General features: G+C 41.0%; 1 protein-coding gene across 1 annotated transcript in view; it reads left to right on the top strand.

Moving 5' to 3' along the window:
• VCAN (versican) overlaps nucleotides 1-26862 on the top strand; it is a gene marked incomplete at its 5' end in the record, with an annotated part of 109661 nt that overhangs the window by 8773 nt on the left and 74026 nt on the right. Inside the window, 3 exons of the mRNA XM_082497196.1 lie at nucleotides 44-415; nucleotides 16537-16711; nucleotides 16826-16953. Of these exons, the coding sequence (XP_082353322.1) occupies nucleotides 44-415; nucleotides 16537-16711; nucleotides 16826-16953 (675 nt within the window). The remainder of the gene's footprint in view (nucleotides 1-43; nucleotides 416-16536; nucleotides 16712-16825; nucleotides 16954-26862) is intronic.

Genomic DNA, 26862 nt, shown 5'->3' with positions numbered 1-26862 from the left:
ACGTGATTTCTCCTTTCTCTCCCCCTCTCTCCCCTTTTTCTAGTAAAAGCCGAAAAAAAAACCCTGGTAAAGGGATCCCTCTCTGGAACTTCAGTTCTGCCATGCTTCTTTTCAACCACACCCACTATAGCCTCCAGCTATGCAGCTGAATATCTTCGAATCAAATGGTCAAAAGTTGAACTGGATAAAAGCGGAAAAGATGCAAAAGAAACCACAGTCCTGGTGGCCCAAAACGGCAACATCAAAATAGGTCAAAGCTACAAAGACAGAGTGTCTGTTCCGACCCATTCAGAGGAGACTGGTGATGCTTCGCTGACTTTCTCTAAGCTGCGTGCAAGTGACGCAGGAGTGTATCGCTGTGATGTCATGTACGGAGTTGAAGACACACAAGGCATTGTGTCATTGGCTGTTGAGGGTAAGGATTTATCTATTTCATTTGTAGTCAACAGTGATTCTAGTTAAAACAGTCAAAGTTAGTAATTAATATATAGCTTGAGAACATTTAAGGAAGCATCTTTAGCAATTTACCCTTCCTTAACTGTTGACTCTTCCCGTTCTTTTTCTGACTTTTATTTATTCTCACAAATCCTTTCCAATCCATAGTGGTCTCATTTCTCAGTTACACCTTTGAGGACACTCCTCTTGATTCCTGGAACAAATGCTGTTTGCTTATTCCCAAAGTAAAACGTTTGATTGGTTTTATATCCTTTGCAAGACATGCTCCTTCTCTCAAACCTGCCCGTTTGAAACATGATACATATTGTACTAATATATCTGTCTGAAAATGTCAGTGTCCTTACAACAAGACAGACTTGGCAGGCAAAAGCAGTTTATTTTTAGTTGTTTGTGTAAGATGAAAAGAAGCAACACTCTTGCTACTGGAGCTGAGGTTGGCCTATCTTGCCACTTGATGTGCAAAACCATAATGCCAAACAAAACTGGGAGCCACTGTTTCTGTGATAGGAATGTCAAGCACGAAGGAAGAATTTATTTTGTCCCAGTAATAAAGGTTGGATAGTAGGAGGAAACCCATGTGGCAGAAGCTGCAGGAAAACAAGTAGGGAGGTGGCTGCTAGTGTTCTTCCACATGGGGGATCCAGGGCTAAGAGTTTGCTTGTCATCACTATAAGGAAACAGCCTCCAAAACTTTAAGGGGGAAAAAATGTACATGTAAAGAGACAGAAGAGTCAGGACTTCCAGAAGCATGTAAGTGGCATCTGATTTATAGATGTTTTTCTCTTAAGAGGCTGCTTATACAGCTCAATGAGTGCATCGTAAAGACCTCTCCAGAGCCTGGTGCTGTGTAGCCCTGTCAATTTGGTACTGAGCCCTAGCTAACAAACTGTGCTGAAAGGCAGGACGTATTAGCCCAGGCTCTGTGCCATGTAAATGCAAATTCTGGACCCAAATTACTCTGTGTGCTTAGAACAACACTGTGCTTGCTGTGTGAATGTACCAGCTCGTGTGAGCCTTAGTTTGGACTCTGCCTTGTGCTCCTTTGCACTTAGGTGTTTTTTGAAAGTTCATTATTTACTCAAATGACTGAATCCCAAAACAAACATTAATATCTGCTGCTGGAAATTATGGCTTTGGCTAAGATTTCTTTTTTTTTTTTTTTGTGAGCTTAGTACTGCATTGTTCTTCCAATATGCTTAACCTAACTTAAACAGTCTTTTGGCATTGATTCAATGAAAGGTTTTGAAGGTGTGGTCTTAATTTGGAAATACAATAAATCAGTGTAACCATTAATGTCTGTATAACTTCACAAGCTGTTTGGTCCTAATGGCAAAAGCAAAAGAAATTCTGGTTTGAACATTATTTTCCAGTAACTAGTGTACCTGGCATTCCTATTCCTTTTCAAATGCTCCCTTGACTACATGTCTATATCCAGGAGTAGCAGATGTTTACTAGAATAAAATGATGATCTATGGCAATACTCTAGCTTCTGTACTTAGTGCTCCTGCAAAACAGTGCAATGAGTTGAACTAATCAGTTTTGGTTTGTTTTTTGTTTTTTGTTTTTTTTTTTAATTGAAAGAAAGTTTCACACACTTGATTTTGTTTCTATAACTGTTCTTTTCCATGTTTGCTTTAATGTCAAAATTTCAGCAGGGCAAAAAGTCAGATCTTGACCCAAATGGAAGACAGCATTGTTAAATTGTCATTTGTGCACTCCATTCTCCATTTTCTACATTAAGAAAATACATATATAATTTTTCAGACTCATAAGGGTTTCATGTGACTGTTGCTGTTCAGATCTCCTGCCCTCATTTCAGTAAGGCTTCATTTTTTTTTTTATTTTAGCTTTTATTAAAAAAAAAAAAACCTAAAATAGTACCAAATGTAATTTATTTCCATCATGTTGTCTTTTTAAATCTGCACCCCAAATTGATGACAATTGGAGAGATGTGATCTTCTGTGTACTCTCTGCACATTCTTCGCTGCCTGTCATTAGCGTGCTGTGGGGAGATCTTTCCATGTTAATTGCAGTCACTTCAGAGCTGACAGCCAGCATGGTTCAGCACTGTGCTTTGGTCAGCTCTCCCGAGTGGAGCTGGGGCTGGTGGTTGCAGGGCGACCCACGAAGTCCTGGCAAAATTATCACCAGTTTTGCTATTCTGCACATTTTATGCTCATCACAAGTGAAACATAAAATGCATTTGTGTAGCACCTTTTCTCTGAGGTCCGAGCAGGTGTGTGTTGCTTTAGCTTTTCAGTGTATTAAAAGCATGAGGAAAAAGTGTTAACTCTGGCTCAGGTAGTACTTGCTTGATAAGACAGCTTAACCCTAAAGTGAAGCAGAAACATTTAATTAAAGACAGGAAGCTTCTACGAAATTCCTTGTGTGGTGCAAATTATGTGTGGAAAGAAATGTTACTAATGCTTCAGAAAGCACCATTCATCTATTTCTTTAACTGCCAACACTGTTATGTGCATTGTCTAATTTAATATATTTCTCAGAAATGGCCAAATGAAGAAGGTCAAAGTTTATCTGCATCGTTCTGCTGAAGTAGGTGAAATTGTGCTTTTGTTATGAAGATAATTTTATGGGGTTTGCGTGCTTGCTTGTTTGGGTATTTTTAAACCAATGCAGGCCTTGAGTTCTAGATATTTTCAGGTTTTCCATTTGTTTTATTGACACCGCCTCATTTGAAATTGTGAAACAAAAAGCACATTCCAGCATCAATGAAGCCAGGTAGATAAGCTCAGACAGCTGTGCTGTTGGTTTTTCAAATAAACCTTTGCAAGTAAGATAATTAATAACTGGGAGAACCAACTAATAAAATAAATTACTGTAATTGCTATTTCTGTCCTTTCAAGGTACTTTAGGAATATAAAACTTCTGTGAACCAATTGTGCATCAAATGAATGTATTTTACCAGTGATGGCACATATTCATAGAATCATAGAATGGTTTAGGTTGGAAAGGACCTCGAACATCATCTAGTTCCAACCCCCCTGCCATAGACAGGGACACTTCCCACTAGACCAGGTTGCCCAAGGCCACGTCCAGCCTGGCTGTGAACACCTCCAGGGATGGGGCCTCAACAAGCTCTCTAGGCAACCTGTGCCAGTGCCTCACCACTGTCAAAGTGAAAAAATTCTTCCTAATGTTTAATCTGAACCTGCCCTCTTCCAGTTTAAAGCCATTCCCCCTCGTCCTATCGCTACATGGCCATGTAAAAAGTCCTTCCCCAGCTCTCCTGTAGGCCCCCTTTAGGTACCAGAAGGCTGCGATAAGATCTCCCCGGAGCCTTCTCTTCTCCAGGTTGAACAACCCCAACTCTTTCAGCCTCTCCTCATAGGACAGGTGCTCCAGCCCTTGCATCATCCTTGTGGCTCTCCTCTGGACATGCTCCAGCAGGTCCATGTCCTTCTTATGTTGGGGACTCCAGAGCTGGATGCAGTACTCCATGTGGGGTCTCACCAGAGTGGAGTAGAGGGGCAGAATCACCTCCTTTGACCTGCTGCCCACACTTTGTACAGCCCAGGATACGGTTGGCCTTCTGGGCTGCAATCGCACACTGCTGGCTCATGTTGAGCTTCTCGTCAGTCAGCACCCTCAGGTCCTTCTCCTCAGGGCTGCTCTCCAGCCGTTCCCCACCGAGCCTGTATTTGTGCTTGGGATTGCCCCGACCCAGATGTAAGACCTTGCACTTGGCCTTGTTGAACTGCATGAGGTTGGCTTGGACCCACCTCTGCAGCCTGTCCAGGTCCCTCTGGATGGCATCCCTCCCCTCCCCTCCAGCGTGTCTACCTCACCAAACAGGTTGGTATCATCGGCAAACCTGCTGAGGGTTCACTTGACCCCACTGTCCATGTTGCCAACAAAGATGTTGAACAGTACAGGCCCCAGTACCGACCCCTGAGGAATGCCACTCGTCACTGGTCTCCACTTGGACATCGAGCCGTTGACCGCAACTCTTTGAGTGCGACTGTCCAGCCAGTTCTTTATCAACCGAGTGGCCCATTTGTCAAATCCATGTCTCTTTAATTCAGAGACCAGGATATTGCAACTTTCTGATGCAAATGGTGGAGGAGCCGACTAGGAGAGGTGCACTGCTGGATCTCGTCCTCACTAACAAGGAGGGTCTGGTGCAAGGAGTAAAGGTTGAAGGCTGCCTTGGCTGCAGCGACCATGAGATGGTGGAGTTCATGATCTCGGCTGGTGGAAGCAGAATAGCAAGCAGAATTGCAACCCTGGACTTCAGCAGGGCAAACTTTGGCCTTTTCAAACAATTACTAGGGGAAATCCCGTGGACAAAGCTGTTTGAAGGTAAAGGTGCCCAGGATAGCTGGTCAGCATTCAGGGACTGCTTCTACCAAGCTCAAGATCAGAGCATCCCGACACGTAGGAAGTCAAGGAAGGGAGCCAGGAGACCTGTGTGGCTAAACAGGGAACTGCTTGGCAAGCTCAAGTGGAAGAAGAGAGTTTATAGATCATGGAAGGAGGGGCTGACCGCTTGGGAGGAGTACAGGGCTGCTGTCAGGGGATGTAGAGAGGCAACTAGGAAAGCTAAGGCCTCCTTAGAGTTAAACCTGGCAAGAGGGGTCAAAGACAACAGGAAGAGCTTTTTCAAATACATGGCAGATAAAACTAACACCAGAGGCAATGTAGGCCCACTACTGAATGGGGTGGGTGCCCTGGTGACAGAAGATACAGAGAAGGCAGAACTATTGAATGCCTTCTTTGTCTCTGTCTACTCTGTCGGGGGCTGTCCTGAGGAGTCCTGTTCTGCTGAGACCCCAGGTGAAGATGAAGTCAAGACAATGGATGGGTTTGCCTTAGTTGATGAGGACTGGGTCAGAGACCAGTTAAGCCACCTGGACATCCATAAATCCATGGGTCCAGATGGGATGCACCCGCTGGTGCTGAAGGAGCTGTCTGAAGTCATTGCTGGACCACTCTCCACCATCTTTACCAAGTCTTGGGAAATGGGCGAGGTGCCTGAGGACTGGAGGAAAGCAAATGTCACTCCAGTCTTCAAAAAGGGCAAGAAGGAGGACCCAGGTAACTATAGACCGGTCAGCCTCACCTCCATCCCTGGGAAAGTGATGGAGCAGCTTATCCTTGGTGCCCTCTCAAGGCATATCAAGGATAAGAGGGTTATTAGGGGCAGTCAGCATGGCTTTTCCAAGGGGAAGTCATGCTTGACCAACCTCATAGCCTTTTATGAGGAAATAACGAGGTGGATGGATGATGGCAGAGCGGTGGATGTGGTCTACCTTGACTTCAGTAAAGCATTTGACACGGTCTCCCACAGCATCCTCATGGCTAAACTGAGGAAGTGTGGACTAGATGACCGGATAATTAGGTGGACTGCGAACTGGCTGAAGGAGAGAAGCCAGAGAGTCGTAGTCAATGGGGCAGAGTCCAGTTGGAGGCCGGTAACCAGCGGAGTGCCTCAAGGGTCGGTACTGGGGCCCATATTATTCAATATATTCATTAATGATTTAGATGAGGGAATTGAGTGTACTATCAGCAAGTTTGCTGATGACACTAAGCTAGGAGGAGTGGCTGACACGCCAGAGGGCTGTGCTGCCATCCAGAGAGACTTGGACAGGCTGGAGATTTGGGCAGGGAATAACTTAATGAAATACAACAAGGGAAAGTGTAGGGTCCTACATCTGGGCAGAAACAACCCCAGGTTCCAGTATAGGATGGGGAGCTACCTGTTAGAGAGCAGTGTAGAGGAAAGGGACCTGGGGGTCCTGGTGGACAGCAGGATGACCATGAGCCAGCACTGTGCCCTTGTGGCCAAGAAGGCCAATGGCATCCTGGGCTGTATTAGAAGGGGGGTGGTTAGCAGATCGAGAGAGGTCCTCCTTCCCCTCTACTCTGCCCTGGTGAGACCGCATCTGGAATATTGTGTCCAGTTCTGGGCCCCTCAGTTCAAGAAGGACAGAGAGCTGCTGGAGAGAGTCCAGCGTAGGGCAACTAAGATGATTAAGGGAGTGGAGCATCTCCCTTATGAGGAAAGACTGAGGGAGCTGGGTCTCTTTAGTTTGGAGAAGAGGAGACTGAGGGGTGATCTTATTAGCGTTTATAAATATATAAAGGGGGAATGTCATGAGGATGGAGCCAGGCTCTTCTCAGTGGCGACCAGTGATAGGACAAGGGGTAATGGATTCAAGCTGGAACACAAGAGGTTCCACTTAAATTTGAGAAGAAACTTCTTCTCAGTGAGGGTGACAGAGCACTGGAACAGGCTGCCCAGGGAGGTTGTGGAGTCTCCTTCTCTGGAGACATTCAAAACTCGCCTGGACGCCTTCCTGTGCAACCTCGTCTAGGTGTTCCTGCTCCGACAGGGGGATTGGACTAGATGATCTTTTGAGGTCCCTTCCAATCCCTAGCATACTGTGATACTGTGATACTGTGATATTGTGTGGGACGGTGTCACAGCTTTGCACAAATCCAAGTAGATGACATCAGTTGGTCTTCCCTTGTCCACTGGCGCTGTAACCCCTTTGTAGAAGGCCACCAAATTTGTCAGGCATGACTTGCCCTTGGTGAAGCCATGCTGGCTGTCACCAATGACCTCCTTGTTTTCTATGTGCCTCAGTAGAGTTTCCAGGAGGATCTGTTCCATGATCTTTCCAGGCACAGAGGTGAGACTGACTGGTCTGTAGTTCCCTGGGTCTTCCTTGTTTCCCTTTTTGAAAATAGGGGTTATGTTTCCTCTTTTCCAGTCGGCAGGAACCTTGCCAGACTGCCACAACTTCTCAAATATGATGGCTAGTGGCTTAGCGACCACATCTGCCAGTTCCCTCAGGACCCGCAGATGTATCTCATCAGGTCCCATCGACTTGTGCACCTTCAGGTTCCTCAGGTGCTCTCGCACTTGATCTTCACCGATAGTGGGCGGTTTCCCATTTTCCCAGTCCTCGTTTGGATTCTGCATCATGGACAGTGTGGCTGCAGTCCTTGCCAGTCAAGACTGAGGCAAAAAAGTCATCGAGTACTTCAATATTCTGAATGGGAAATGAGATTTCTAAGAAAGAATAACTTTCTCTGTAGCATATTGTTTTTACCAGGTTAAGCTGTACAAGCTGAACAGTTGGTATTAGTCACTGAATGTAAACAGTAAAACTTTCAATGTGTATTTTTTTTTCCCTGAGTCTCAAGACCAAGACTGTCTACAAAAGATGTGTATAATTGTGTGTCTATTTTTTTTCTGTGTAGCTATCACAACAGAAAAATATGATAATTTGTACCTAAATATCCAGTTAATTTGCTATTTTTAGATGACAAATGAACATTTGAATTTTGGAAAATTCAGATTTATATGTTATTAAAAACAGTGTAAAATGAGCTTTGTCAAGAAGATGGGATGTCAATACAAAACTGCCTTCTTTGACCATGACAAACCTGTATTTCAGTGCTTTAGCTCAAAATGCTTCAGTATTGAATACTACCTTGCCACAGAATTATTTATATGAGGTCTGAGTATAAGATTATTTTTTTTTTTAATATAATCAACTGTTGTCTAATTTATGGTCCTTGCAAATTAGGCCAAAACCAAACTCATGTCTGTACAATTTCAGACAAAATATCTGTCTGTCCCAGTGTCCTGTTCCAATGAAGGCAGCAATAGTTGATGCCAAAGGGCAAACATAACCTTTTTTTCCTGCATTATTCCTGTTGCTGTTAGAGGCTTGTCACCTGGGGACTTCCTGAGGCAGAGGTGATGGCTTTATGTTAAAAAATCCTGCACAGATTTTTTTTTTTCCTCTCCATTTGTTTTTTGAATGTATGTAAATTTTTAGTATCCACAGCTGGACTCCTGGTTAAGCCACTGCTTAACCACAGCTGGTTAAGCTAGTTATTATTCACATGGAAGATACACATGTTTAATCACCCACATTCCCTTTGTCTCTACATTACATATTTCTACTACATCCTTTGTTGACAGGTAAAATCTTCCTAAAGAATAGCAGGATCTTGGAAACTGCCATAATACTGTGCTTTTTCTTTGCTTTGGTTATAGGCACAACCTATGCCAACTACTTGGGTATCAATAACGTACAGTGAATATTCTGTTCACTAGGAGCTCAGAGACATCCCCAAGACACCGTGGCTTAACATGGTATCTTGTATCGTCTGAGCAGTGCTTGCTGTATGTGCATCATTAGCTTGTGATAGAGGTTAAGTAATTTGTTTTGAACTGTTTAAACTCCTCAGTTTAAAGCTAAGTCAGAACTGTCTTGCCTTTACTAGGGATATATGAGTGGTTGTGTTCATGTTACTAACCGGGCTGTCTCAGTTGTGTGTACAGTCCTGAGGATCCGATCTGGGAAAGTCATAGCAATGGAGGACTAGAAGGACGTGCTGGGTCACTTAATTTAGTTCCTTTGGAATTGCAAGTAACCGTGTTACGTGCTGTGCTAAGTGCCTTTATTAATCCTGAAGTAAAGTAAGAGCACCCATTCCCACAGATTATCAGGTGCTTTGAATATTTCTTCTCCAAGATCAGTGGGGCTAAATAGAACCGTACCCTGTACATTACTATTTTCATTTTACAGCTGATGAAAGTGTAAGAGAGAGGAGTCAAACAATTTTAGCCCACGCAGGAAGTTTTGGGGCAGCCAGATGCCTGCCCTGCTCGTTAATCGCAACTGCAGAGCTGTCCTTGAGGCAGGGGACAGGGCCAGTGCCGACAGGTCTGCGGGCTCATGCAGAAGGGCAGTTTCATCACACTAGATACCTCCTTTCCTGTTACTAATTGTGGGAAATGCTTTCCTTACGCTCTGTTTGCTGCTATGATTACATCGACCTCTCAGAGGGGGATATTTTATGCTCAAAATGGACCTAACAGTATTACAGTGTTATATACTTAAACTTCTTACAAGAAATTAAATATGCAGGACAAGTCATTCATATTCACTTTTCCCTCCATGTATTTTCTTCTATGCCTTCTCTGCACTTCACTCTGAAATTTTCCCTTTTTCTCAGGAGCAACTTTTCCTTTGTCAGCTCTTGTAATTTCATCTTTCTACAGTGTTTTGATCTTTTCTTCTGACCCTTCTTGATGTTATCTAAACCCACAAGTCAAGCTGTCTCACATTAGGAGTCCTTGGCCTCACAGTTTTTGAATGCTTAATGTTATTTTGTCATCATTCTTAGCTGTTTCCTTGCCACTGTTTTCTGAAAATATCAGGTCTCAGGAGCCTTCAGGTACTTAACAGACATGGTTTTTCCTTTGTGGTAGCTAACTCTGAGCTGCCACTTCCTTCCCACTTTAAGCTGCTTTTGGACACTGCTGGGTTTTCACAGTATCCTGGTAAAGACATTTGGGAATAAGGTAGAGGTTGATGATCAGCAGGTAATGCCTTCTGAAGGTCATCCCCAAGTGTTTGGTTGCCTGCTAGTAGTTTACCAACTGCAATTTCACAGCATTGATTTGGATGCCAGGTCTGAAAATGGAAAACTTGAAGTCAGGGTAGGATTTAATTCACCTTCAAGAATTTTGAGTTGAGCGGCTAGTCTAAGCTAAACACACAGGCTCATGCTACCTTCAGCTCCTCTCTGATCAGAGTTTTGGGTGAGGTGAGCTCTCTGACATTTAATATCCCTGGTTGCTGATTAGAGAGATTTACATGATCAGTTTAGACTAGGATTCTAACCTGTAGGCAAAGCAAACTTCAGTGAGTTGAATCTCAGAAAGGATTTTATAAAAGTGTTGCTGTACCTCTCCATGTCCCTGTTTATTCCCTCTCTCTAGCTACAACAAAGACCACTTGTATAATATAAAAAGCTCACCTACAAGTGCAATGTAACAGTACTCTTCATTCTGGAACACAATTGAATATTTAATGAAATTCTTATTTTGTGTGGTGCTATGATATTGGGCAATAAAAAAATAACATGTATGACCAAGTGTAATCAAAAAAAAAATCTGAAGAAATTACTCATTTGAGCTGACTTTTTTGTTATCTGCCTTGGAGATGATTTGATTTAAAGGGATCAAAGTGGCAAATGGGATCCTTCCAGTTTTGTTTCTCTTTTTTCCTATCTTGTTGGTGAATATTTTTTTACCAATAGTGAAAGCATTTTATCTTTTTCTTACTGAAGTTTTGTAAGACCACTGTTTTCATGGGCCTTTTTTTGATAGTTTCTGTTTGATACTTTATCAAGTCTAAGAGACTTTTTAAGGTTGTTTTTAGTTGTTTTGTTGTGTTTTTGAGTATTTTTTTTTTAAAGCCATTAAAGAAAATCCTAGTCTTAAAATACAGACCTTGCTAATGGGAAGAAGCAGCAATTAGGAAAGCAGAGTAAATGGCAATTCACATTTTCATTTTTATGCAAAATCTTCTTTCTTGCGGGCATTATAATGATAATAAATGGGGGTTGTTTCCAATGTGGGAACACTGCTACTCAGTTGTGCTGTTAGCCCTGAGAGATTGTGTGTTGACAACCTAATTGATTTATTCTCTCTACAGCCAGAACTCCCCTTCATTATCTCTTAAGTATGGCATTTGAAGAGATGCTTTTATTTAATCTTTTAGACTTATCTGTCTTGAAACCTTACCACCTCTTGATGTTGAACTTCTGTGCTCCCTTGCTAACTAAATTAACATGGGCTGCTGCATTTTTAAGCCTGTGTTTTACTCTTCTGCATCGTCCATCTCAAGGAACCTCCGACTCCTGTAGCTGGGAAGGAAAGAGCACAATGGGTAGCGGCCATCAAAGGATGGGAGAGGGAAATTTGTTTCTGGGTGAGAAAGAGCCAGGGTCTACGTGCAGTGCATGCCAGGAACAGGGAAGCAAACATTCTGATCAAGCTGCCAAGTCCTTCACCAAGGGGCTGGGAACATGGCAGCCGATGGGCAGGCTGGTGGGGTTTCCGCATCAGGCTGGGTGGAGGACCTTTGGTGGGAGAGCTCAGAGCCCAGGCAATGCATGGCATGCTTTCACATGCAGGATGGTAGAGCAGAGGGCAGTGCTAATGGCTAAACTGTTTTGAGGTTGTTGGTCATCACCCAGTATGAGGGCAGCTCTGAGAGGCTGTGTATTTTTTATTTTTTTTTAAGTAATTTTAATTTAAATAGCGGTGCCTTGGCCTTATTTAATGCTTCTGTGACTTAGTACTTTGCTGTGCAGAGATAATGGGTTAAGTGATCCCAGCCGTGTATTCAGAGATAATACAGGTGTAGTAAAGAAGTTTTCCCTGCTGAGAAAAATACAGGTAATGAGCAGCACCAGCCGCTTTGCTCTTCTGGACCAACTTGTTCAGAGGAGCTCACGTACACCTGCACACAACTGCTTTGCTCTGTGAGGATGGATGCAAAGATTTTCCATGGAGGAGCAATGTGCGAGCTAATGCAAGAAATTCTTGTCCATGGAGAGAAGGAGGCTCCAGGGCAGACGGAGAAGAGGATTTTGTATGCACTTTCTCTCCCCATGCCGAGAAGTTCCCCGAGGCATTTGGCAACAGAGTTCCTGCTGATGCAAGGGGAGCTTGTGCTCAGGTTGCCAAAGCCTAAGACAGAGGTTGGAAGATGGGTGCAAAACTTCGAATGAGGAGCACAAATGAATTATTCATGCAGGAAGCTGAAAATGCTGCCCTATTCCTTCCTTCCATACAGTGCTCAGTCCTATAACCTCTATTTCGGCATGTATTTGTAATGTAAATTGTCTTCTGCATTAAAGGCAAGGAGGATCACCAAACTGGTGTAGATTTGGCAGTGGGTTGAAGGCTATGTCAGGGGTCTGCACCACATGATTAAGGTTTTAACATAAACAGACTAACAACCACTACCATCATAACCTTTTCTCTTCAGATACTCTTTGCTGTGTGATACAACTTCTGAAATTCAGGCTTTCTGTAACTCCAAAAGCGCATGTTGCAGCAGTGTGAGCTCACTGGAGAGAGTGAACTGTAATTTATTAGCCACACCAGGAGCCTTTCCCCGGCAGTTCCACAGGGTTTTGCTGCACGATACCCTGGCAAGTAATAAAGCAAAGTTGCAACCCAAAGGTGTGAAACCACAGAACCAGGCTCTTACCCGTGGAAACCCTTGTTTGTTAGAAGTGAGATACTTCACATTTTCGTTTTCTGGTCTAAGACAGAGATAAAAGATTAAAAGCATTCTGCCTTGCTCAGACAGAAGTGAATTTTGGATGCTACAAATTACTTTCCTGTGAGTGCTCTTTCTTGCAGACGCTGCTACTCTTTCCTGTAATTACACTGACTTTGTTTGCCAGATGTTCAGTGACAACATTATACTGCTGTAGTCTGTTTTCCAGTTTCTTTATTTGTTCCTAGGACAACTCCTTTCTTGCCTTTTCTTTCAGAGAGGAAATAGACAAAAGGAAAAAATCCTTTACAAATGTTTTAAAGAGCAAAACCTCAGACAATGGATTTTGCCCCCCTCTCTCTCTCTCTCTCTCTGTCTGTCTAAATGAAACAATGAAAGTCCTGCACTTTAATCTTCTTAGCCCCAGGGGCTCTTCTAATTATTGCAGCTGGTGCACAGGCTTATACATACTGAGGTCCTCCTTCCCATTCATCTTGGAGGCTCTTTTATGTCCATTAGCTCCTCACTGGAAATGGAAGAGCCTTCAACTCTAAGAATAGGTGAAGTTTACCTTTTGGATCAGGGTGAGGAGAACAAAGCATTCTCCAAGTTCCTTTCCAGGATTTACAAATGACCAAAGGCTCTTCTTAGCACTGCAAAAGCTACTTTAAATTGGCGGTGATATTAACTCTTTAGTCCTGCTTTATTCAGGTGTCACAGGGATCCCAAACCTATGCTAGCTACGAAAGTTGCTTCCAACAAGGAAGAAATGGGAGATGAGATAGCTGGTTGTGGAGAATACACTCACATTTAAACAGTAGGAAGTTTTTCGAAAATACATGTTCAGAGAAATATATTGCCCATCTCCTGCTAAGTTAATGAGCCTTTTTGTGGTTGTACTGAGAAGCAGTGCTCTTGTGCCCAGCTGAAGTCATATATAATCAGTTAAGCAATCTTGGAACCACCTTGGAACCCCCTCCTTCCCCCCCCCAAAAAAAAAAGCGAAGAAAACAGCCAATGTATCTAAATTCATTAATTAAAATTAAAACAACAAATCAAATGATCAAACAAATTACTTCACATAATTGAGCATTTCTGGTTTGACTGTGAGTTACAGTCAGTGTCAAATATTGTATATTACAGAAACATCAACGCTACAAAAAATGACAGTGTTACAATGTTTGTGTATGTTCAACAATAACATGCAGTAAAGTCACATGCCCAGCCTGTGAATATTATTATGTTTTATCAGCTTCTGTTGTGAGCTAGGTAAAACTTGCCCATCTCTTACTCCAGACGCAGAACACCAGGCAGGTCACTTGAACTCACGTTTTTACTCACTTCTGTACTACTGCATGGAGCCACGCTCATTTGTACCAGCAAGTAACAGGCTCACAGAGTCAACCAATGTTTCTAAATTCCTAATATATTAAAATAAATATTTTAATACATACCGCAGCTTAAAAAATAATATCCAAATCTTATTTTTTGTTATTTTAAGCTTTTCAGCTTCAAAGGTAATTAGTTGCTGTTTCCTGACTCTTTTTATGTTGTAAGGCAGCGCTCTGTGTTCGAAATGTAGTGAAGGACTGTGTTGTTTAGTGTACACAAACCCAAAATATGTGCACACACACATCTATACAAAAATATATACATGTCTAAGTAAAGTTTTGCACCTCTTAAGACAACACAAATGGTATGTAGATTTGGCCTAACCAGGCAATAGAAGATGCCCCATAACAGAGAAAGTGCAGGCGTATAGGAGCTAGTAAAGCTCGCTCTCCCACGTTCCCTTTCAGTGTCTCCTGGCACAGAGAGTTCATATTAATAAGAAAATGCATCTGAGGCTGTGCTTTAGCACTGAGGCTCTCTGGAGCAGTGTGGCTGCCATCCATGCTGTGATGCTCCTTTGGCTCCCAGCACAAGGTGAAGGTGCCCATCGGATGTTGTCCCTGGTCTTTGCTAGCTCCTGAGGTCTGTCCAGAAATTGGAAGGGTGTTGTGGGGCCTGGGCCAACTAACGCAGTGAATTAATCCAACAATTTAACACTCTTGATGACTGAATAGCAGGCACCTGGAATATTTAATTTAGTAATATAAACATAGCTATAATTTTTCAGGGTGTATTCTTCATTTGTCGCTGTTGCCAAACAATGCTTGGATCCATTTGAAGCTGAAATTACATTGTTGCTTGGAAGAAGCACTGTTCATGATGGGTTCTGTCAGTGGTTCTGAAAAAGCATTTTATGGGGATGCCAGTGGTCTGTAAGCTTCCAGTTAGTGCCTGCAGTTGGTGTGTGACTCCATATCAAATGATGAAATATGGGGATTCCCAGTGTTTCCTATTTTCTGTTTCTCTGCCAGCAGCTTTGCTAAAATTGGTGTCTGATGACTGAGGTTTAACCTACCTGTGAGCATTTTTCAGACAATATATTCTATTTTAATCTCAGAAACCTTCTTAGTGAATCATGGCAGGAAGAAAAATGTGTATTTTCTATTTATTGGCTATAACCATAACTTTGATAAATTACAAAAATTTACTGAATTTATCTGCATGAGAAAAGTTATTTCTAAATATGTTGAAACCTCTTGAATCAACATTTTTCTTAGTTACCCATATTTCCATTTACTCATAAATTAGCAGACTTCTATCATTCAACAATGTCTCAGTAACAGACTTGTTGTTAACTTCATTATTGCTACAGTGCCACAGTTTTCCCAAACTGTATTACAGTATGTTATTTCCTCATCATAGACTACTCCAATAAAATCACCAGAGAAAAGGAATATTTTATGTTTTATTTTTTCTTGCTTTGTAGCCATTCTCTGTAGTGGATGATTTATGGCATTACAAAGCTTCTCAAGATTTTAGAGTGCAATAAGTGAGGTTGAATGTTATTTTTCAGACATCATCAGGAGACATCCTTTTCATGCTAAACTGTAAAAGACACTGGCGATAGAGGGGAAGTGATTTTGCAAGGTGGAATATGTGTTTTCTGCCACTTCGGAGTTGGTGCCCTTTATGGTTTGTTTTAGGTGTGCATGTGCAGCTGTTACCAAATTCAGTGAGAATTATGTGTATATAGAAAATAGAATGTGGTTTCTAGACAGATCCCATCTTAACCAAAACCATCTTAACTCTAGCCTTCCTTCTCCAAATGTCTGACGTACTCAAGTAACTTTTGAAATTTTTAAGATTCTTTCCAGAACCAGAAAGGTCCCAAATAAAAGCAAGCTTTGTTTTGTCTGTATCATTTGTAGTGTGTGCAGGAAAACACGGTTATGAAAAATTGACGAATATTTATAACGTTATATTTCTGATAGGCTTTTGTGCATAGGAACAGACATCAGGGCCATCATCGATTATAAAATCTGCATTAATGTACAATTTTTTTGGTGTCCCCACTGGTTACACGTGTCACTGCAGCTTGCAGACCTCAAGCAATCAAGGGATCCCCCCATTCACTGTTGGCACTTCTGTGTGAGGTTATTTCCGCTGGCTGCTTCGGAAAGTGTATTTTTAAGCCTGCTTTTTCTGAGGACTAGGTGTGCTTGGTCTTCTCTGGTAAAGCAGTTTCACTCACAACTGGATGTGTCACGTGGGCCAATAAGCCAACACGTCATGTAACGCTGTTAACACAAGCAACCTTGCCTGCAGTGCAATTAGCCAACCAGCACTTCGAACTGGAGGAGTCCGGGTAACTATGGGATATCATTGACATATTTTAGCATTCGTTCTCCCTTTTGATCATGATTTTCTGTAATACAGGACTGAAAACAAATATATGGTTTAATTACTTTTTTTCTTGGTGTATAGTAAATATAATTTCACCAGCTATTAATAAGGTGTTATATAATTGCTGGTACCAGCCACTAGAGGGGGGACATCATTTATATGACAACGTATCTCTTTTTACTATTTTTATTCAGCATTGTAACAATACCTAGGTAAAGTTACCGCAAGATGATGCAGAAACGATGGGAAAAGTGTCACTAATGTAAGTTTTTGGTCTTTTCAGGTGTTGTATTTCACTATCGTGCAGCAACCAGCAGGTATACTCTGAATTTTACACAAGCTCAGCAGACTTGTCTAGACAACGGTGCTGTCATAGCAAGCCCAGAACAACTGAAAGCTGCCTATGAAGATGGATTTGAGCAATGTGATGCTGGCTGGGTGTCTGACCAGACTGTTAGGTGAGACATTTTAAAGGCCCCTGGATACAGATTCCCAAAATTAAAATGCTTAACCTATACAGACTTAAAATGCCGACTTATCATCATAATAAATATGAACATGCTGCATTTCAGGTATCCGATTAGACATCCAAGAATTGGCTGCTTTGGAGATAAAATGGGAAAGAAAGGAGTCAGAACATATGGCCGCCGTTTTCCTAATGAAACTTATGATGTGTATTGCTATGTGGAACGCATGGAAGGTAAGATAGGTCCATATTCACTCTGCACTGCAAAATGTAAAAATGACTGGAGACTCTAATGCGGAAAGGCAAAGAAATGAGAAATTCTGTGTAAAATAAGTTTTGGCTGTTTTGAATCTGAAGAGAATCACTGAATGTAGTGAACCTATAGTTTGTGGTCTAGCAGACTTTAATTAAAGGCAAATGTGGAGTCTACAAAAAGACAGTCAGTTTTAAAGCTGCTATAGTTAGTGCGGTAGATCTCACAAAAGTTGCTGTTGAAGCAACTTATTTTTTGAATGTTATAAAAGGATTTTCAAAGAAACGCATTTAACATTTGAGATACTATATATACTATATCTATATATAAAGACGGATATATACATGTGCTAACTGTATTATAGTTGATAAAGTGTGTAATTAAGGTTTTTATGTGTCCATGACATAAAATTAGACAGATATTTAATTGCAATCCAAGTTTAATAATATCTTTTTGAAAAAGGGGCATCTCAGCATCAAAAAGAAACAAGCGAAAACTTTCCAGTGAGGAAACTGGATACCCCTTAGTAAAATTCTTTGCAATTCCATAGTACAACTATAGTCTTTGCAAAAGCTGCTAATTAAACAGCCCTAATGCCACAGAGTGATTGTGATTCTGCCCCACGGTGACTATGAACCATGGATCATATTTTGAATCCCTTGGTACCTTGCACTCCATGGTTAGGCTCTATGATCGGTCTTTATTCAACAAAGGGTTTGATGGTAAGAAGAAAAATATGGTAAATTTTTCTGTTATTGAGCAGTTCTAGCATGCACAAATCTCCATATTACAGGTGTGATGTAATCGTTTATCATAATCTCTCTTCTGGAAGTGAATTTAACTATATCCTTTCAGTGGGCCTATAGATACATTCCAGACACCAGATATGCTTATCCTTAGACATTACTGTGACTAGTTAAAAATGTATACTTAAAATATAAATGCAGAAATAGCCTTTCCTGTCCTGTAGCCTATTTTTTTTGGCTTTGTGATGGTTATGCACATGGGAACGTCATTCTGGTACAGAAATACTTTGCAACCAAGACCAAAGTACATTTTCCATTTACTGCAGTGGTTTGAGTGTGTCACATTGCTTCTGTCTTGACAGATTTTTTATTCCATACGAGTTTCACTGTTTCGTTCTAAAAATATACTTATAGTTCCTAATTAAATATCTTTCAGGCTGATTTGTGGCGGATATGCATTTAGTTCAGTGCTCTTGAAGTCATCAGAACAGTAAATCAGCCACAGCTCTGAGCAAGCCTGACTTTGTATGTGTATTTATATTTCTGACAAGCAATTACAAAATTAAGGTGCTCAGTGTTTGTATGCTATCTTAGAGCAGAAATAAATTAAATAACGCGAAGTTTTCTCCTGATTTATAGACACTCTAGTCACTGAAATCAGTAAGCATTTTTCTTAGTAGTTGAGGATCTGCTCCAGACTATGCTTACATTGGAGAGTTATAAAATGTAATAAAACAAGCAATGCAAGTCTTGCAAAGACTTAAAAAACACATAAGCGTAGGAACTCTGAAAATTAAGTGATGGAATTTTGTTAGTGCTCAGCATTGTCTTCATTTTACTTATGTTCCATCTACTTCTGTCATTGAGCAGCACATATGAACACCTGGAGTTCATAACATTGATCCTCCATCAGTCTCTGATGGGATTGAATTCTGAATCATCTCTGAAGCAAGGCTTTCAAATTTAATTTGGGTCTTTCCTAGCTTACAAAAAAAAGTTTTGAATAATCTGTATCTTTCCTGGATGAAGATGACCTTTCCTCTTAAGAACAGAAAAGTACAACTAATATGGAGAAGCTTATTCTGCATGCATGTGAGCCAGCAATCTCTTAGGGTCAAATATTCTCAATGAGCTTTTAAAAATAAAAATTAAAAGCCTTAAAACTGAAGCCTATTTCACTGAGGCTAAGGTTCTGTACCCAGAGCAGCCTTGAACCAGGCCCCGATGTTCAAAGAGATTGCAGCAACTGTGCAGTCTTCTTTGGTGAAGATACGCATGCATAGGTTTTCAGTTTCTCATGAACATTAGTTGATTCTTCTTTGTTACAAAATTGCATTCACCAAGATTTATGAGCTGGCTTTCCTCTTTGGATAGCTCTGCATTTCTGTCCTGTTGTTGTGGGTTATGGTCTGTTTAAACATATGCGTGTCTTTGTGGCCTATCAGCTGGACTGTGGTAACGTGATCTGCTTGGATGTGAAACCTTCAGCATTTAAGAAATATAAGGTAGCACAGAATATTGGGAAGACTTGGTCTATCAACCCAAATAACAACAATCACGTTCATTTTATCTTCTTCCTTGCACAGTAGCTTCCTGTGGAAAACCAATTGAAGCGAACGCGCAGTTTCAGCCTTTATCTTAAAGGCTCCGTAGCCTGGGACAAGGGTTAAAGACCTACAAGGACAAGACCTTCAAGGGCTTGTAGGTCTGACTTGAAGGCTATGATTGACCACTTCACCTCTGGGGTTCACTGAAACTCTCCAAGACGGTTACAAAGCCCATTGTATGGTAACCGGATGCTCTTAGAGGTGGGTACAGGTTCAGAATGAAACTCTGCAGGAGGCAAAGATGCCTGAGAGTTTCATCACCGTCCTTCCCAAAGGCACAGTGTATTTGATCTAGCCTTTATTTCAATGATTCCCAGAGTATGCATTTAGAAAAGCATTCTAGAATCTTGACTCCCAAATAGGAAAAAGAGCACTCCATCTTAGCCTGGTACATATTGTATGCTTTTTTTGCACAGAAGAGGGTGTGAAAGAAAGCAGTGTGATAAATGAGGGCTGTGTGTTTTGTTATGTTAATAGACAACGGCATTGCTACTAGAAGCAGTTTACTGTGATAGTAAGCTGAATCTGAGAAGGGAGGAGAATTCCGTTTACAGTTTTGCTATTGACTTCAATAAAAGCAGAGTCAGGTCAACACTGAGCACCTAGGAAAACTCATCCTTAAACTATTTACATAGCAGGAAGGTCCTGTATGTGCTGTGAAGACATGAGTGCTGTGAACAAGATAACTGGCAATTAGCTGTACAGCCTCAACCTTGTTGCATAGGGATTATTTTTTTTTTCTGATTAGATTGATCAATTTTAATGCCAGATTATTATAATCATTAACCAAAGATACTTCCTCCCCCTTTTTTCTGTTTTTCTTTTTGCCTGTTTTCTCAGAAGTTTTCAAATGAACTGGAGTCTCAAAATAACTTCTAGGAGTCAGAAGGCATGATAGTTTTATGGATATAGGGTATAGGCATGTTATACTGACATGCAGAGGCATTAATTTATTTTGTTCAGATGAAAAGAAACAGATGCATGTTAGAAAGACACAGCACCACATCATGGCATAGTGCAGGATAAATTATTCTTCAGTGCCTTCACAGAAACCTGAGCCTTTGAGCCAGACTTCCTTTTTAAGATGGAGCTAAGAAGCCAACATAGCTTTGGAACCACTCATCCACGGAAGACAGAAAATTAGATAAAATGTCGATGGAAGTTATTAGAAAGTGAACACTGCAGTAAACTAGATCCTATGTTTTATTTGCTGTATTGTAACACATTTATACATTGGTAGAACCCTTACAGTTCAAGATTTATGGTTATGCCAAATTTCTGATTGCCCTGTCCACCAAAGGCTGATTCTGCAAGGTATGACCTTTTTCCTGTAATGAGCGCTTTCGACACTTCTTCAATAACAAAGGACATTCATGGTACTAGTATAGGGTAGAACTGTGCTTAAACATGATTTTTTCCATGCGAATTTTAAAGTTCGTATCTCCATAGCCTATTCTGATTCAATGCCAAATCTATTAGACTTACTTGCACTAAATAGGTCCTTATTTGGAGAGCCTGTGTCAGTGGGATGACTATTCATGGAATAAGATAGTGCTTGATTAATGATATCAAAATCTAGGCCATAATGAGAATGTCATTGTGGAAGTCATTGAACAGTTATTGGTCTGTTGGCTGCTGTTAGCATGTTACCCCAGAACGCCATAAATGGTGGTAGGAATTCTTGCAGTACGTTTTAAAATAAATGTGTATTGAATTTGCAGTACTAATTTGGGTACTTGCACTGAGGATTTGTAGGAACAACACCATTTCAGTTTTCTTCCTTTCTGGCCATATGAAATCACAAAGTTAGCCAGAGACATGGATTTCTCCTTGAAACGCAAATTATTAGCTTAAATGAAAACCAGTTGTCTAGGCTAACTCTTACCATTTCCTTGTTCTGAGGAAAACCAGAGAGATTAAAGACTGCACAATTATATGTTAAATATTTCTAGTTTTGGTAAAACACATAGAAGAATAATTAGGGGAAGGATTTAAAATTTCTGAGCCTCTAGTGATAAAAATAAGAAGCTGGAGTCAAAATGTCATTAAATAGGTACTGGGCACAGTCCCTTATTACAAACTGATTTACATTCCTCATATTTCATCACATATTTGAGCGTACCAAGCATTAACAAGGACATGTAGGATATCTTTAACTGCGGGAGATGATTTACTAATAAAGAGTTTAATCTAAAGGGATAGAGCTGCAAAGGTTTGGGTATAACTCTGAGGTTTTCTTAACACCTCCAGTTGAAGCAGTGTCTGCACCAACATCTTCTATGGAATAATCCTTTGAATGGAAATGGGTGACAGTGAAGGAAGGGTTTCCATTCTGTCTTTGGATAAGTGTGTGTGTGATTGATTTGACAGTGCTGTGGTGTCAGAAATGGAGACAAAGTGAGGTCTGCTCGCCAAAGCCCACTGATGAAGTGAGGGGCTGTGAGTGTGTGGTGTGGAGCCAAAGCACAAACTACTCCATGCAGAATTGTCTTCTGGCCAAAGCCAGTTAGAAGCCATATACATCTAATGAGCATATGTAATATGCAGATGGGGACTCATGCTAAGAAAGTTATTTAGCGGTGGCTGTGGGGGAAGATTATACAGTCTTCCTTCTATGCATCATTTCGCCCCACAACAGTGAGTGCGGGGAAGAAAGATAAAAAAACAAAACCAGATGTCCTTTAAATACTTTCCACCTAGTCCCATGCAGTTTTGCTATTGTCATGGAAATTTCTGTGGGAATAATAATAATAATAATAATAATTATAATAATTAAAGAAGTTGTAGTCTAAAATATGGCTTCAGTTGAGAAGTTTCTTCTGTGTTTTGGACAGCTAAAGATTTTCTCCGGAGTCCATTCTGATTCTGGAGCAACAACTAGATTAGATTTTAAAACAGGGACACAGACAAAAGGCTCTTATACTGGGCACTTCTTCAGCCTAGAGTTGTGTGACCTAACACAGGATCATGGATCCAAGAGTTCTTAAGAGGGGTACAGAGCCCAAATAGAGTAAACCAAAAAGGAAATAATACCATGGTGGTTTGTATAAATGACATTTTATTTGAGCTCATAATGTGATAAAGCTCATCTTTCAGGAGGTCCAAAAATACTAATGTCTAAACGATTTTTGTGAGAGTGAGACACAAACCCCAAACAGTAATATAGTTCCTTTTCCCCCTCTGTATAAGTAAAAGCCAGTGACACTTTGCAACTACAGCAGAGCTCTCTAAGGGTATAGCAGTTGCCATGCTACACTTCATTCTTGAAGGCAAGGCTATGGGAAAAGTATGCTCTTCCAGTCTTGTCAAATGCAGTGGATTCATGTTCAGCCTATGGTTTTGCATAGAATAGACTGAAGACATTCAGAAGAGTTTAATTAAATCATTACTGATGTGTATCAAAAAGACTCAACTAACTTGTTCTAACGTGTAAGAGAAAAAGTCTTCTTCAGCTAGCTTTCTGCTTTAAAGTTGAACTTATCTGCTTAGGTTTTTGTGGATTTCCAGTCCTAGACAGTCTTTTGCAGTAATTTGTGACTTTGTTAAGGGTGCCTCTTTACTATTCTGAGGTGTCAGAGAACCAACCCTTAACAGTGGCAGGATGGAGGAAGAGAACTGCAGCCAAGGCAAGGCATCTTGTCTGTGCAGTGTGGGAAAGAGATGGAAGGCTGGGACATGAGTTGGATTATTAAACAGGCTGACTCTACATAGCCTCCATGGCCCCTGCCTATGATGAAGACAGATGAAACTTTTCTGGTCTGTCTTGTCCGAAATGTATCTTTTTTTCAGAGTATTCAAGACAAGGGTAGTGGTCTCCATTATTGTCATGCATGTGTGGAGGGGAGGGATACATGTGGGCAGTATCACTTCTCTCCTTGGTGCACAAGCAGTCTGGTAGTCCTGTCCGTGGCTGCTACTGCCTTTTTGTGTAAGCCTTTTGGCCAAAGAGAGAAAGAGAGGAGAGGGAATGGAAATTCTTGCGACATGTGGTCCTCAAGGTGCAAAGGTAAATACTTTAGTCCCCAAAGTGGCCACAGTATTCCTGCTTCTTTGCACGCTTGATTGTGCTCTAGAAATGAAGATTTGGACAGATTCCATGTTTCTGAAGAAAAGAACATCACAGTGGCAGCCTCTCATGACTGCTTGAGCTTTGAATTTCCAACCATGTGGCTGTGACCAAATGTGAATGAGGAACAGTAACATCAGTTACATCAGGAGCAGTTTCCATCAGGTGGGGAAATGTCCTTAGAATGTTCCATATAACATCAGAAAAGGTGATATTTTTTCACTTTTAGTCATCTTTCATGCCTGACCCAGGACACCCTGATCTGCAACTGTAGTCACAGAACTCTGGAACTCGAACATCCCATAAGGGCATCTTTGCTGGATGAGCTTGGTGGGTTCCTCCATCTCTCAGAAACAGCTAATGAATAGGACTGAAGTTCACCACAGACCCATTATGCTCAAAAAAGGAGAGATGCCAAATTCTTAGTGGGGGATAATGTTTCTCCTCAAACAAAACACCACCAAGAAGCTAAGATGGAAAGGTACTGGAATTTTTTTTGTCTTGTTTTTATTTAAAATTGTTAAAGTTAAGCATTTCCATCTATGGGAATGACTAGCTTTTTGCACATTTACTATCCCTTTGGGTATTCTTAGTGGATGCTGAAGGTAGTGGAGGTTGTAGAATCTGAGCACCCAACCATGAGGTAAAGCTTGTGAGCAGCAAATTCCAGATGGGACCATAATAACGAATACTCCTGTTGTTCTGGGATAGCAAAATGGGGAAAAAACCAAAAAATATTGTAACCCAATAAATCTTAAGCGTCTCCTTAGTATTTGTCATTCCCTTACGTGGTATGGATAATAGCAAGGACATTTCATAGGTGGTTGACCACACACCATCCACACCATAACACACCAACCAGCAGTTGATGTGTTACTGGATGTGTCAAGAGCATTAATTGAGACTCACAGGTTACCTCTTAAGCTTCTCTGCAGTTTGAGAGAATCCTTCAGACACCTGCAAAACTTTTATCATGGACTTGTGTGCGATGTCTTCATCTACCAGATGCAAGTGACTTGTAGTTTGTTTTGTGGTGTGTGGCACAGTGGGTGATGGTATCAAAGTTGAGGAGATGATGCTCTGCTTTGGAAAAAGAGTGCTACATAGTCAGGCTCAAAGATCTCCTCTAGGAAGTAGCAGCCCACCAATCCCTTAATTGTGGTTTCATCTATGGAAAAAGAAATTACTGGTAAGGTCTGTGCTGGAGGGCTTAGATCTATTCGTTACTTTTACCCTAGTCAATACATGTTGTGTATTGACCCCTGGCTATGGTTCTAGCTTGCCCTAGTTTCTGTGCTTGCTTTTAAGATGTGTGATTCATGAAATCGACATCTACAAACATGCCCAGCTCGGTGAGATGTCTACTGATGAGAAAGAATAAATGAATTAACCTTCAAAGGAATGAAGCTTGCTGTAAAACCAGCTGATAATTCTGTAGATCTTAAGCTTTTTCCTTGGGGGTTGTAGTGAATCAGCTTTTGTCTTCAAGAGAAAAACCTGGCTTCTTCATCTAGCTTGATATATTTGAAAGAGGGAAAAAGCATTACTTTCATCAGGTGTCTGTTTTAACCAAGCAAAACAAGCACATGTAACAGGAAAATCCTGGGGATACTTCAAGTGCTCTGACCGCTGAGGCTGCACGATTGACCCGAATCTTGGTTTTAAACAGGAGCCAGCAATAATATACATTGCATTATTGGCTGCAGTCTAAACATTGTCATGGTCTCCATTTCACCCCCTGGTACTATAGGACTAGGTTCTCTTCATTTGCTGGTCTAAGCCCTGGGGTTTGTGTGCATAATATTGCTAAGTTACTCAGAGCATACTCCAGCTATAAAAACATTGCACATGGCTTTTAAACACACACGAAAACTGAATCTGCCGTGCTGGTGTTGGTGGCTATGTCATTTGTTTATCGACCAGACAAGTTTTCTCTTAATTTCCTTGTTTCCAGTATTTTGGCTAGGAAATTGAGGTGCTTTCAGACATCATAATAAAGATACTGTAAGAGTGTGACAGGATGAATCCTCCTGTTAAATTAGACAAAACCTATTGTCTTTCCATTAACAGGAGTTAATTTTAGAGACTGCATGGATTAAATACATTTTATCGGCTTCACCATCGATTTTTTTTGCTTTTTAAAGGAAGTTTCTGTGCAAGGGTCAAATCCTTTCCTCTTTGGTACTTTGGAGGAATCGGGATGTTTTACCTACATTGACTGATGTGCTGGAAATCAGGGTTGGAGCACAAGTCCTTTTTCCATGGCCTCTTGAAAGCCTCTGTCAGTTTTGAGGTTGAGTCCATGAAAGAGTACAGCAGAACCTCCATTGTACGATTTTTCCCCAAGTGCTTAGTGGTGCCAGAAAAGTTCCTAGAGCTTCTTGCTCTTCTTCCTTCAGTGATCAGCACCTTTCTTCACATGCCTTCTTCTGTGTTTCCTGCTCTATTGCCCAGATTTTGTGTAGGCTGACTGGGAAACAATGTGGTTTCCAACTCAAGTTCTCACTATGAGAAAAAAAGCCATGTTGACAGTGAAGTTGGACCAGCACTCTTTTCACATACGATAAACTGAATTTCCACATTTCTGTGAGCATAAAAAAGTGGAGGATTATTAAGTAGCACTTCCAGAATATGCACCCAACATATCAATAGTTTGGTAGCCATCTCTTTCTGACCGAGGATACTGATGGTGAGCATGTGTCTCAGCACTAATTATGTCAGAGAGGTGACACGGATAGCAAAATGTCATCCCTGCACATTCCAAGTGGTTGTGTTTACTGCCTGCCAACAGTAAGACCTGATCAGTTGTCTCTGTGCTGTATGGGTCACCACATCCCTGAAATGCTAAGTCTGCTGTGCATGAAGTATATACATGCCCACAGTCCGCTCCCGGTGAGAAGCGCAGGAAAGATCGTGCAAACTTTCTCATCACATAATTTAGAGCTGCTGTAAATCAAACTGATGCCACTCAGTTGAAGAAGTGCTTTGAGCACTATTTTCTTCCCAATGGCTCAACAGAGAACATAACCCTTTCTTTCTCTCTCTTTTTTTTTTTTTTTTTTTTTTTGTGAGGTGGTTTTGGAAGATTGCAGGACAACTTTTAACCATTTCTGGATTTATATAGCAAGCAAGGCCTTCATTAAACTCTTGCTTTAATTTCCACATTTAATCCCAACAATTATTACGCACATTAAGTACACAATCAAACTGGACAGACAAATTGCAGAGTCATATCTCCTAGAGTATATGACTGCTATTTGGATCTGACTTTTGAACTTTACTGGATTTTTTTAAATAAGAATTCTGGAATCATAGAAAAACACTCTTTAACTAGAGCAATTGCACAGTGCCATGTTTTAACATATTTGTACCTTTTATCTTATCACTAACATTCCTGAAATAAATGAGTATTTACTTGGTATACGATGTGATGAGGAATGACAATAAGGGCATTTTGCTGATTGCTCTGGT

Source organism: Vanellus vanellus, assembly GCF_965231255.1.
Source record: "Vanellus vanellus genome assembly, chromosome: Z".
Taxonomy (NCBI): Eukaryota; Metazoa; Chordata; class Aves; order Charadriiformes; family Charadriidae; genus Vanellus; species Vanellus vanellus.
The sequence above is the reverse complement of the archived record's forward strand: the minus strand, read 5'-3'. Positions and strand labels throughout refer to the sequence as shown.